This window comes from Mus pahari, chromosome 2 (assembly GCF_900095145.1).
Source record: "Mus pahari chromosome 2, PAHARI_EIJ_v1.1, whole genome shotgun sequence".
Classification (NCBI taxonomy): domain Eukaryota; kingdom Metazoa; phylum Chordata; class Mammalia; order Rodentia; family Muridae; genus Mus; species Mus pahari.
In genome coordinates this window covers 19,831,915-19,843,413 of record NC_034591.1, presented here as the reverse complement: position 1 = coordinate 19,843,413, position 11,499 = coordinate 19,831,915, and the positions used below count along the sequence as shown (strand labels likewise).

Here is an 11,499-nt window from a genome sequence, read left to right as displayed (position 1 = left end):
GAGAGAGAGAGAGAGAGAGAGAGAGAGAGAGAGAGAGAGAGAGAGAGAGAGAGAGAGAGAGAATTGATATACATATCAATGGTATATATTTATATATATAATGAATATATATTCAGCCTATCTGTTCTTTTTTTAAAGATTTGTTTGTTTATTTATTTATTTATTTATTATATGTAAGTACATTGTAACTGTCTTGAGACACACCAGAGGGCATCAGGTCTCATTACAGATCGGATGGTTGTGAGCCACCATGTGGTTGCTGGGATTTGAACTCAGGACCTTTGGAAGAGCAGTCGGGTGCTCTTACCCACTGAGCCATCTCTCCAGCCTCTCAGTCTATCAATTCTGTTCCTCCAGAGAACACTGATAACTGATAACTATAACCACAGCCATGTCCCTAGCCAATCCACCTTTTTTTTTGAAAAGGGGTCTCATTGTGTAGCCCTGGCAGGCCTAGAACCAGATTGGCCTGAAACCCATAGGGATATATCTTTCTCTGCCTCCCAAGTATTAATCTCAAAGGTTAATTTTGCTCACTTTTAATTGCATAGGAAGAGAATACAGGATATACATTCTTTGTTCACCACTATTCTTTACAGATGCACCAGTGGGGGCAGTTGTGGGTGTGCAGTACTGTATAGAACGAGAGCCTCTAAATATATTGCATGTATCCATCGTATTCCTCTTTCTTGTTTTTAACTTTTTATTTTTTAAGGCAGTGTTCTCACTCTGTTGCCTTGGCTGGCCTTGAATCTACACAGACCTGTCTCTGACACGTACTTCGTATGTATGAATCTTGTGGAGGTGCATGTACCTGAGTGCAGGTGCCTGCAGAAACCAGGCATGAGTTCAGATGTCCTGGGGCTGGGCTTACCTGGGTACAGGGGCTGGGAACTGAACTCAGGTCTACCACAACAGTATATGCTCTTAACCTCTGGCCCATCTCGTTCTCCTTGGCTTTTGAGACAGGATCCTACTACATTGCCTTGGCTAGCTTGAACTTGCAATCCTTCTGCCTCAGCAGGAATTCTCTGACAGCTCCATGATTATAAAAGAAATCTCATTTTTACTTTCATAATCTAAAACCTTGAATTAAAGCAACTGTGGATTCATTTTTGTTACTTTGACACAAACTGGAGCCATCTGGGAAGCGTTTTCTTGACTGCTGTCTGTTATAGGAAGGTCAGGCCCACTGTGGTGGTCCCATCCCTGGGCAGAAGGTCCTGGGTTGTATAAGAAAACAGCCTGCAGAAGCCAGGGAGAGCAAAAGAGTAAGCAGTTATCTCCGCTTAAGCCCTGCCTTTGCATCTCTGGATGATGCTCTGTGATGTGAAGAATAAGCAAGATAACCTTCCTCATCTAAGTTGCTTTTGGTCAGTGTCTTATCACAGCAACAGGAAAGCAAACCAGGACAGAAACATAAGACAAAGACCAAGGCACGCTGTCAGACACCCACTGTGTGTCTGTGGATAAGGAGGTCCATCCTTATTGCTTTATGTATGGCACAGAGATGTGCTCTAGGAAAATGCAGCAAGGGCTTAACCATTGGGACAGACGTAATCAAGGGCATAGCTTGCGCATATAGAAATCTTTGACTGTTGGTAGAAAAGGAGCTCACATGCGGGCACAAGGCCTATACCAGCCACCTTTCCTGGGACACTGATTGTGGCTTGATAGGGAACCCTGAAGAAATCAGCTCCTGAGGCTGCAGCAGGAAGGGGATGCTTTCGTAGACAATGGTGGCAAAGAAGAATTTCCAGATTTAGCTGTGGGGGAAAGACTCTACAGGTTTATTTACTTCTGAGAAACTTGAATTTTACTAAAACTTTAGCTTAAAAAATTAAGTACCAGGACAACTGTTTAATATTAAGCAGTTGTGACCAGGACCAGGGGTGGGTGACTGGGTGAGAGACTGAAGGGCTCCACACATGGATGCAGTCTCTGTGTGAGAGACTGAAGGGCTCCACACACGGATACAGTCTGTATCTGGAAAGGTAGAAGAGTTTTAAGAACAGCCAAGAACCTGCTCTCCCCAATCAGAGGCATGCTCACCTTGTATTCATCCAGCCAGACATGAACCACTCGCAGTAAGTTCCTTGACAAGGCACTCTGGTTTACAAGCCTGTGTTGTCTCAGTGCCTTACTGTTATATCCAACCCGAGAGCAAGGGAGTATGAAGAGCTGGCCTCCACACATCCAGATCTAGACAAGATCATAAATGATTATTTTACTAGTAACTGGCAGCTGCTCTAGAACATACGAACACACACACACACACACACACACACACACACACAGAGAGAGAGAGAGAGAGAGAGAGAGAGAGAGAGAGAGAGAGAGAGAGAGAGAGAGAGAGAGAGAGAGAGAGAGAGAGAGAGAATATATTTGGTTGGTTGCTTGCTTATCGAGACAGGTAGCCCATGTTAGTCCCAAACCTACTTTCTGGGAATGATGCTGAGTTTCTGATCCTCCCCAATGCCGAGATTGCAGTGGTGCCACACCTCACATGGATTATGCCATGCTGGGATTCAATACAGGGCTTTGCTCACACTAGGCACACACACTACCAACTGAGCTACACTCCCAGCCCCAATCTCTAATACTTATTCCATTTATTTTGTTCCATGTAATAAACTTAATACATTCATCAAAGTCTCATACAGTAGGTGCTATGATCGTACACTTCCCATTTACAAAGAAGAAAATAACGTACAGATTGATTAAGAAGTTTGTCCAGTGATGTGGAATAACTGAGTGGCAGAGTTCAGGTTCAAATTTAGGAAGTCTAGCCCAAGAACTTGAGGTCTGAATGGCAAATGATTCTCTTTCTTTCCTCCTGCATTTTCCTAGGTATGAGCAATATCATGCCAAGTTCTGGCTGTTTATATATAAACACATATTCACAGCACATATTATATTCACCATATGAAAGCAACATGCAGTCACTGAAAACTGTTAAATATAGGAAAATGTACACCCTAAGACTTGAGGCTAGTCAATATAATTCAGATATATGTGTGGACACACCAACACACATTAAGATAACTTACCGTCTTTATGTGAATTGTGCAAATTGGGAAACATAGCTTGGTGGCTGTCCTGGCTAGTTTTGTGTCAACTTGACACAGGCTGGAGTTATCACAGAGAAAGGAGCTTCAGTTGGGGAAATGCCTTCATGAGATCCAGCTGTAAGGCATTTTCTCAATAAGTGATCAAGGGAGAGGTCCCTTTGTGGGTAGTGCCATCCCTGGGCTGGTAGTCTTGGTTCTATAAGAGAGCAGGCTGAGCAAGCCAGAGGAAGCAAGCCAGTAAAGAACATCCACCCATGGCTTCTGCATCAGCTCCTGCTTCCTGCCCTGCCCGAGTTCCAGTCCTGACTTCCTTTGGTGATGAACAGCAATGTGGAAGTGTAAGCTGAATAAATCCAGGAGGTAGAAGTAGGAGAATCAGAAGTTTAAGGTCATCCTCAACTAAATATAATTTAAGACCAGCCTGGGTTTCATGAGACCCTTGTCTTAGAAAAAATAGATGAGGCGGGGGCAGAAATTTCAAATATATAAAATAAAAACCCTTCTTTTCTTCTTCTTCTTCTTCTTCTTTGGTTTGTTTTTTTGGTTTTTTTCGAGACAGGGTTTCTCTGTGTAGCCCTGGCTGTCCTGGAACTCACTTTGTAGACCAGGCTGGCCTCAAACTCAGAAATCCACCTGCCTCTGCCTCCCGAGTGCTAGGATTAAAGGCATATAAAAACCCCTCTGATTCCTTGCCTAGAAGACACAGAAGAAAAGACCTTGGGCTAGAAGTCCAAACAATCAGGTTCCTTCATTGGCCTATCCAATGGTTCAGTTGCCTGTGTCCTGTCTGCATCTCATTTTCTTTGGAAACTGTGAGCTAAACAGTTAATATAGACATCTGTCCTGGATGCTTCATCACGCAGTGAAAGCTGGCACAAGTGATCGTTTCATTCTATTTTTGAAAGAAAACTAAGGAAATATGAAAAAGAAAACTAGAGAAATATTAACTTTTATAATTACCATGAATACTCATAATATATACTGGGCATTTTTTTCATATGTGTTTGTTTCTACAAAGGCTGCTGGGAGAGGGCAATGGATTCCCTGGAACTGGAGTTTCAGTGAGCCATGAGCTTCCAGATGGGTGCTGGGAATTGGATCCTCGTCTTCTGAAGAGCAGCCAGTGCTCTTAACTGCTAAGCCACCTCTCCAGCCCCTTTTCTGCCTGCCTGCCTGCCTGTCTGTATGTATGTATGTATGTCTGTTTGATACATTCATTGGTTTCAAGAGACTATGGCTATATACCCAGAACAGTAAACAGAAGTCAACTTTAAAAAAAATAGGGAACAAAACTAAAAATTTCCTTCAAAAACTTTGTAAAGAAACGAGTTGAAGAAAGCAGCAAACTTTTATCCCAGATTTTTGTTTCCGTAGGACCTGGATAACCTCAGATAACTGGCCTTAGACTCACTATATAGGTAAGAATGATCTCGAACTTCTGATCCTCCTGCTGGAGGGTCAGGGATTATAAGGCATATGCCACAGTGCCTTGAGTTGGGGGTTGGGAGTTGGGGGTTGAACCCAAGATTTTGTCCATGCTAAGCAAACACTCTAGCAACTGAACCACATCACTAGGTTGGTCACATACCCCCTTATCCCTAATGAACATACTCCAGCACTGACAGGATTATAAACTAGGAGATAAAGGGAGAGTTGTGGCCATTCCTGCATAGACAGAAAGCACAGGAGAGGGTATATCCAAATGGACGTTCCCCCTTTAAGAACAAATCTAGAGAGCCGGGCGTGGTGGCGCACGCCTTTGATCCCAGCACTCGGGAGGCAGAGGCAGGCGGATTTCTGAGTTTGAGGCCAGCCTGGTCTACAGAGTGAGTTCCAGGACAGCCAGGACTAAACAGAGAAAGAAAGAAACAGAACCATGGATGAGACCAGTTGGGAGAGTGCTTGTCAAATGGCCAGGTGGTTCTCAGACAGTACTGAGCCAGTCAGTCATATGGCAGAAGGCATTCAGATGGTGAACACAAAGGCAGTGGCATCTGTAGAAATTAGATTCTAGCTAAGACCAGCACTGCTGTAGCAACATCAACAATTAAGAGGAATAATTGCTTCTGTCTCTCTATGTGTGTTGTATGTGTTTACGATCTATTTATTTTAGTATGTGAGTATACTGTTGCTGTCTTCAGTCACACTGATAGACAGCATCAGATCCCATTACAGATGGTTGCTAGGTATTGAACTCAGGACCTCTGGAAGAGCAGTCAGTGCTCTTAACCACTGAGCCATCTCTCCTGTACCTGCTTGTGGTTTTAAGCATTTTGATGCAGTTTTCCACATACATTTACAATTTACTGATCAAAGTTCACTGACAGAAAGGCACCACCTCTCTTCTAACATGAGTTTCATTTTCATCAATTTTACATTAGCTTGGTGTTCATTCCACAAACCCAGAATGACAGATTCAAACTCTGGTCAGTAAACATTTTTTCTCACTCTCCCTTCCTCATCTTGGTTCTGAGGACACACTGATTCTGGACTTGTGTTTCATAGGCTTTGCCCAAGAGAATGTCTGCCCACATCACAACTACAGAAGCCTGGACTATGTCATGTGGTTTGGCTTCACTTTTATCTTCCTGCCGGGCAGTATGAAAAAAACATGTTCCGTGTGTCAGCTGCTCGTGGAAATAACTCCAGACCTCAGCTAAGCCCATAGAGTAAAGCCCAACCCAGTGAGCCTCTGCTGAGTCATCCTGCGGGCATGTGCTGAGTCATCCTGCGGGCATGTGCAGGGAAAGCGGAGTGTTAGGTTTTACCCCACTCCTCTTGGAGGTACTTTGTTACACAGCATAACTGACACTGAGATGGAGAGCTGACTAATTCCTGATATCCTCAGCAGTTACAATTCTGAGCAGATGAACCAAAAAGAGTAAGCCATTCACTTAGTAGATAGACAGTCAACATAAGAGGAAAGGGGTGGAAGTCTCCTTACGTCTTCATCATGTCAACGCATGAGAACTCTGTAGTGGAGAGATGGTTGTTTTCATGTCAGAGAACCAAACAGGCTTAGTGATCTTGACCAGGATTTCAGCTGGCATCTATATCTAAAGAAGTAGCCTTAAACTGGGTGGTGGTGGCTCATACCTTTAATCCCAACACACCGGAGGCAGAGGCAGGTGGATCTCTGAGTTCAAGACCAGCCTGGTTTACAGAGCATGTTCCAAGACAGCCAGAGCTACACAGAGAAACCCTGTCTCGAAACAACAACAACAACAACAACAACAACAACAACAAGAGGTTCAGTCTTGGGGGTAAGGTCGAGAATCAGGATTCCTTGAATAGTCATTTTTTTGTTTGTTTTTAAGATTTACTATATATATATAAATACACTGTAGCTTTCTTCAGACACACCAGAAGAGGGCGTCAGATCTTGTTACGGATGATTATGAGCCACCATGTGGTTGCTGGGATTTGAACTCCAGACCTTTGGAAGAACAGTTGGGTGCTCTTACCCACTGAGCCATCTCTCCAGCCCTTAAGTAGTCATTCTTAAGAGCAGAGGTCAGGTCTCTCAGTGTTCAGAGTAGCACACCTTGGCAGTATGGAGGGATGCCAGGATGCAGAGCAGGTACTGAAAAATGAGCAAGTTAAGACTTCAGGTGGTCAAGGCCCATTGAATGCCAACAATGATTGTGAAGCCACACAAATCTGAAGCTGGTTATGAAAACCATTCAAGGGCTGGGTGTGAAGCAGAGCTGCATGGGTGTCCATGATCTGTGGCAGCCACAGAACTCAGCAACCAAAGCAAAGGTGGGCACTGGAGGCTTCTCCCACACGCCTGCTAGAGCTGAGAACAGTAGTGTTGTACCAGCAGTGCCCCAAGACTGGAAACTGTCTATGTGAGGCAGGAAGCAATGGGTTTGCAGCATAGAACTTACTGTTTTTGTGAACTTGGTAAGTAGTGTAACTGCTCTGAGATCATGGCAGTACCCATCTTACAGGCCTGTAAGAATGGAGTTAATATCTGCAAAATGTTTCCGCAACGTGAGTTAGGTGTAAGAACCTGCCCAACAAACCAAATTTAATCGTTTAAATCCTTGAAATGGATATAAAGCTACTTCAGGAGTCATCCCAACAAAAAGATGGCTCAGTTCCCTTTTAATATGACCACAGAGTACTCTGTGTTTCTCCACTGTGTTTATCAAAAGAAAATTAAATGACTATACCCCAACAGAACAGAAGACCATGACATCAGAAATTACTCTTAAACTACAAACTGATGTACTCTAGTGCTGTTCTGTGTCCTTATGATGATTTAGTTGTGAACTTGGCAGGATCTAAAATCCTGTAGGTGTGTCTTGGGGAGTGTCTAGATTGGATTCATTGAAGTAGGAAGCCCCTTACTAACAGTGGGCAGTGCTATTCCATGGCCTGGGGCCCTGGACAGCACAGAGAACAGTGTGCTGAGCAAGAACTCCTCTGGCTCTGCTTTCTGAGGATGGATGCAGAATGACCACCCAGGGCACGTTCTTCCCCACCATGGTGGACATGTGTGCTCACACCATGAGCCCAGATAACCCCTAGGAGGAGGTCTGTCAGGTGTCTTGTTCTAGGATGGGAGACTGCCACAATCCTCAGGAGACACTGCTGCAGGAAGGAAAGGGCAGGGCCGTGGTTTCTTCTGAATGCTTGTCTGGGAAGGTGAACTTCTCTACTGTCGGGTGAATCTAACTTAAACAGATCCCTCAAGAGACAGTCTCCAGGTGACTGTGGACTTCAGTAGTACTGTCAGCTGTGTCAGACATGGGGACCATGATCTTTTAGTTTGTTGTTGCTGTTGTTTGTTTTGTTGTTTTGTTTGGGTTTTTTTGTTTTTTGTTTTGTGTTTTGTTTTTCAGTTTTTAAAGACAGGGCTTCAGGTTTCTCTGTGTGTCCCTGACTGTCCTGGAACTCTTTCTGTAGAGAAGGCTGGCCTTGAACTCAGAGATCCACCTGCCTGTCTTCCCAGTCCTGGGACTAAAGGTGTGTACCACCATGCCAGTTTAAAGTTTTATTTTGTTGTCAGTGGCCAGTGTCAAGAAGAGTATTTAAACTAGTTACTAATTCACATATTTGTTTTTTCAAAGAGCCATTAGGAATTTCAAAGATTCCATTAGGAATGGAATCATTGGAAATATTGATAGGGATCATCAATATTTGTCTAGGGATAATTGATACATTTGAACAGGAAGTTAGCTGTCGTTTGCTGTCTATGAGAACTGTATGGCCTGAAATGGGGCACACTTGCCTTTCATTACGTTTCATGTTTTATTGGGGGTGGGAGTACATGGGTGCCTGTTCATGTGTGTGTCCACCTGTACATATGGTGGGCAGCCCAGCTCACATGTGGAAGTCAGAGGACAACTATTAGAAATTGGGTCTTTCCTTTCACCATGGGGTTCCTTGGGATTGAACCCAGAGGCCTGGGTGTTATGGGGAGCAAATAATGAAACTAACAAATGTGTTAGACTAGAGGATTCTGTAGGCCCATGTACCTGAGGCTATCCTCGGAGATCTCTATCAGGATCAGGTGGGAGGGTTCAAGGGAAAAGGGCTTGAGCAGGGAGGGGAAATTGCCTCCAGCAGCATCCTCGTCTGTTGCTTCTGTGGCTGCTGTGACTTCTGTGTCCTGCTGCGGCTGCTATGGCTGCTGCTGCTGCTGTTGCTTCTGTGGCTGCTGTTGCTGCGGCGGCTGCTCTGGCTGCTGCTGCTGCTGCTGCTGTGGCTGCTGTTACTGTGGCTGCTGTTGCTGCTGTGGCTGCTGTGGCTGCTATTGCTGCTGTGACTGCTGTTGCTGTGGCTGCTGTGGCTGCTGTGGCTGCTGTTGCTGTGGCTGCTGTTGCTGTGGCTGCTGTTGCTGCTGTGGCTGCTGTGGCTGCTGTGGCTGCTGTGGCTGCTGTGGCTACTGCTGCCACTGTGGCTGCTATGGCTGCTGTGGCTGCTGTTGCTGTTGCTGTTGCTGTTGCTGTTGCTGTGGCTGCTGTTGCTGCTGTGACTGCTACGGCTGCTGTTGCTGCTGTGGCTGCTGTTGCTGTTGCTGTTGCTGTGGCTGCTGTTGCTGCTGTGACTGCTACGGCTGCTATTGCTGCTGTGGCTGCTGTGGCTGCTGTTGCTACTGCTGCTGCTGTGGCTGCTGTTGCTGCTGTGGCTGCTGTTGCTGCTGTGGCTGCTGTTGCTGTTGCTGTGGCTGCTGTGGCTGCTGTGGCTGCTGTGGCTGCTGTGGCTACTGCTGCCACTGTGGGGTGGGTTGGGGTCTGACAGTAGGTATTTCCTGTTGGCTTGGTCTGAGATGTTTGAGATGCCTCCTCTACATGTGGAAATTCTTGGGTATTGCCCCTACATGACTGATGGCCATAAATCTCTCTGTGTGTTTGTGTGTGTGTGGGGGGAGTGCACTGTGGCTACATGACAGGGTTCTGATGTTAAGAGCAAGCGAAGCTCCTACCATCCCTAGCCTTAGCTCCACCTTACTAGGTGTGGTGGCTATTCCTGGTTGTCAACTTGACTATACCTGGAATGAACTACAATCCAGAATTGGAAGGCTCACCAGGGATCCCAATATGGGGGCTGGGAGATTAAAGTTTCTGACCTGGATCTTGGTATGGAGATCTTGAGCCATAGTGTCTATGAATTGCAAAAGATTAAGATAGGGAGATCTCAGAGTTCAAGGTCATCTGGGTTTAAAGGTGTGGTGGTACACACCTTTAATCTGGGCTACACCTTCTGCTGGACACCTACATAAGGACATTAGAAGAAAGAAGTCTCTCTCTCTCTCCTTCGCCTGCTTGCCGTGTGGGACTAAGCAACTGCTAAATCCTTGGACTTCCATTCACAGCTGCTAGTGACCATTGTTGAGAGTTGGACTGTAGACTAAGTCATCAATAAATTCCTGTACTATATAGAGACTGCCCATAAGTTCTGTGACTCTAGAGAACTCTGACTTATATACCAAGCTTCCTCTCACAGTTCACTGTCCTGCAGGATTCCAAGTAGGAGCTTGAACGAGAAGACATTGCTGAGATATCCATGTATATACAGCAAGTCTATGAAGCCTGGGTTGAAAGAGCAAAAATGAATGAAAAAGGCTGGCGAGAGAGAGGGTTCAGTCACTAAAGCACTTGCCACAAAGCACGGGTGACTGGGCTCCATCCATAGAACCCTCCTTAAAGAAGAACCTGGCTGGTTTGGGAGGGTTCCTAGGGCTCACTGGCCTTAGCTAACAAGCAAGTTCTAGTCTAATGAGAAACTTTCTCAAAAAACAAGGCAGCCAAAACCTAAGGAATGAGAGCTGAGGTTGATCTCCGGGCTCTCCATGCACACAATGACTGAAATGATCAGCTCCAGAAGAAATGAAAAGGAAGGAAAGGAGGAAGGACGGGAAAAGAGAAGGAGAAAAGAGAGAAAACAAAATACAAAACAGGAAAGAGGGGAATAGAAGAGGACCCATGTAGATTTGAAATATTAGATTTCTGCACCATGCATGTTTTCTGGAGCCCTGCCATCTGTTGCACGCCCTTCTGTGTGTCACCAGACAGTCCAGCACGTTCATGGAGAAAACACTTGATCATATGAAAGTCAGGTTGCACTCTTGCTCAGGAAAGGGCTCTTCTCAGTGGGCACAAACTGGCCTCCATTCTCCACAACAAAATGAACCATCACCTCTCTTTGTATACATACATAACCGCATGGGGGAAACAAGGAAGTTTAACTTACTCTTAACGAAAGTTCCACATTTTCTCCTCCACAAATATCCATGTCCTTGTCATACTGTCCGAGTTCATTAAAATAATGTCTGTGTATAGCAAAAATTCCTCCCGCCATTACAGGTGACCTAGAAAAGAGTTAAAAATAGTGAATAAATTTGAGAGAAATAGTGATCTCTAATTTTCCTTAAAAACATATGGTATGCTACTGTTGGCTCATCAATTAAGAATCATCTACACCCAGGCCAGGTGGCTCACAAGCACCTGTAACTCAGGCTCCAGGGGATCTGGTGCCCTCTCTGGCCTCTGTGCTTCTTGTAGCCATCTTGAAAAGGACCTGTTTGGTCATCTACACCCAGGCCAGGTGGCTCACAAGCACCTGTAATGTGGGCTCCAGGGGATCTGGTGCCCTCTCTGGCCTCTGTGCTTATTATAGCCATCATTCCATGCTGTACTTCCAGGAGACCAACTCTTTGATTCCACGTGTATGAGATGGTGTGGTGCCTGTCTGTCTGTGACTGGTTCATTTCAGCTGGCTAATGGGCTCTAGGATCATCAGTGTTGTTTATAAATGGTGAGATGTCATCTTTTATTGGCGGGCATTATTCTTTATCCATGCACTACATTTTCATTATCCATTCAGCTTTAATAGACAGGTTGGTTCAGGCTGTTGTTAGTGCTAGAGTAAGAATGAACAGCCAGGCGTGGTGGCGCACGCCTTTAATCCCAGCACT

The 11,499-nt window shown here is 45.2% G+C and overlaps 1 protein-coding gene across 1 annotated transcript in view; it reads right to left on the bottom strand.

Moving 5' to 3' along the window:
• Positions 1 to 11,499, bottom strand: part of Galntl5 (polypeptide N-acetylgalactosaminyltransferase like 5) — a 44,917-nt gene that overhangs the window by 964 nt on the left and 32,454 nt on the right. The window contains exons 7-8 of the mRNA XM_021191366.1: positions 10,776 to 10,893; positions 2,053 to 2,202 (exon numbers count right to left, since the gene is read on the bottom strand). Of these exons, the coding sequence (XP_021047025.1) occupies positions 2,053 to 2,202; positions 10,776 to 10,893 (268 nt within the window). The remainder of the gene's footprint in view (positions 1 to 2,052; positions 2,203 to 10,775; positions 10,894 to 11,499) is intronic.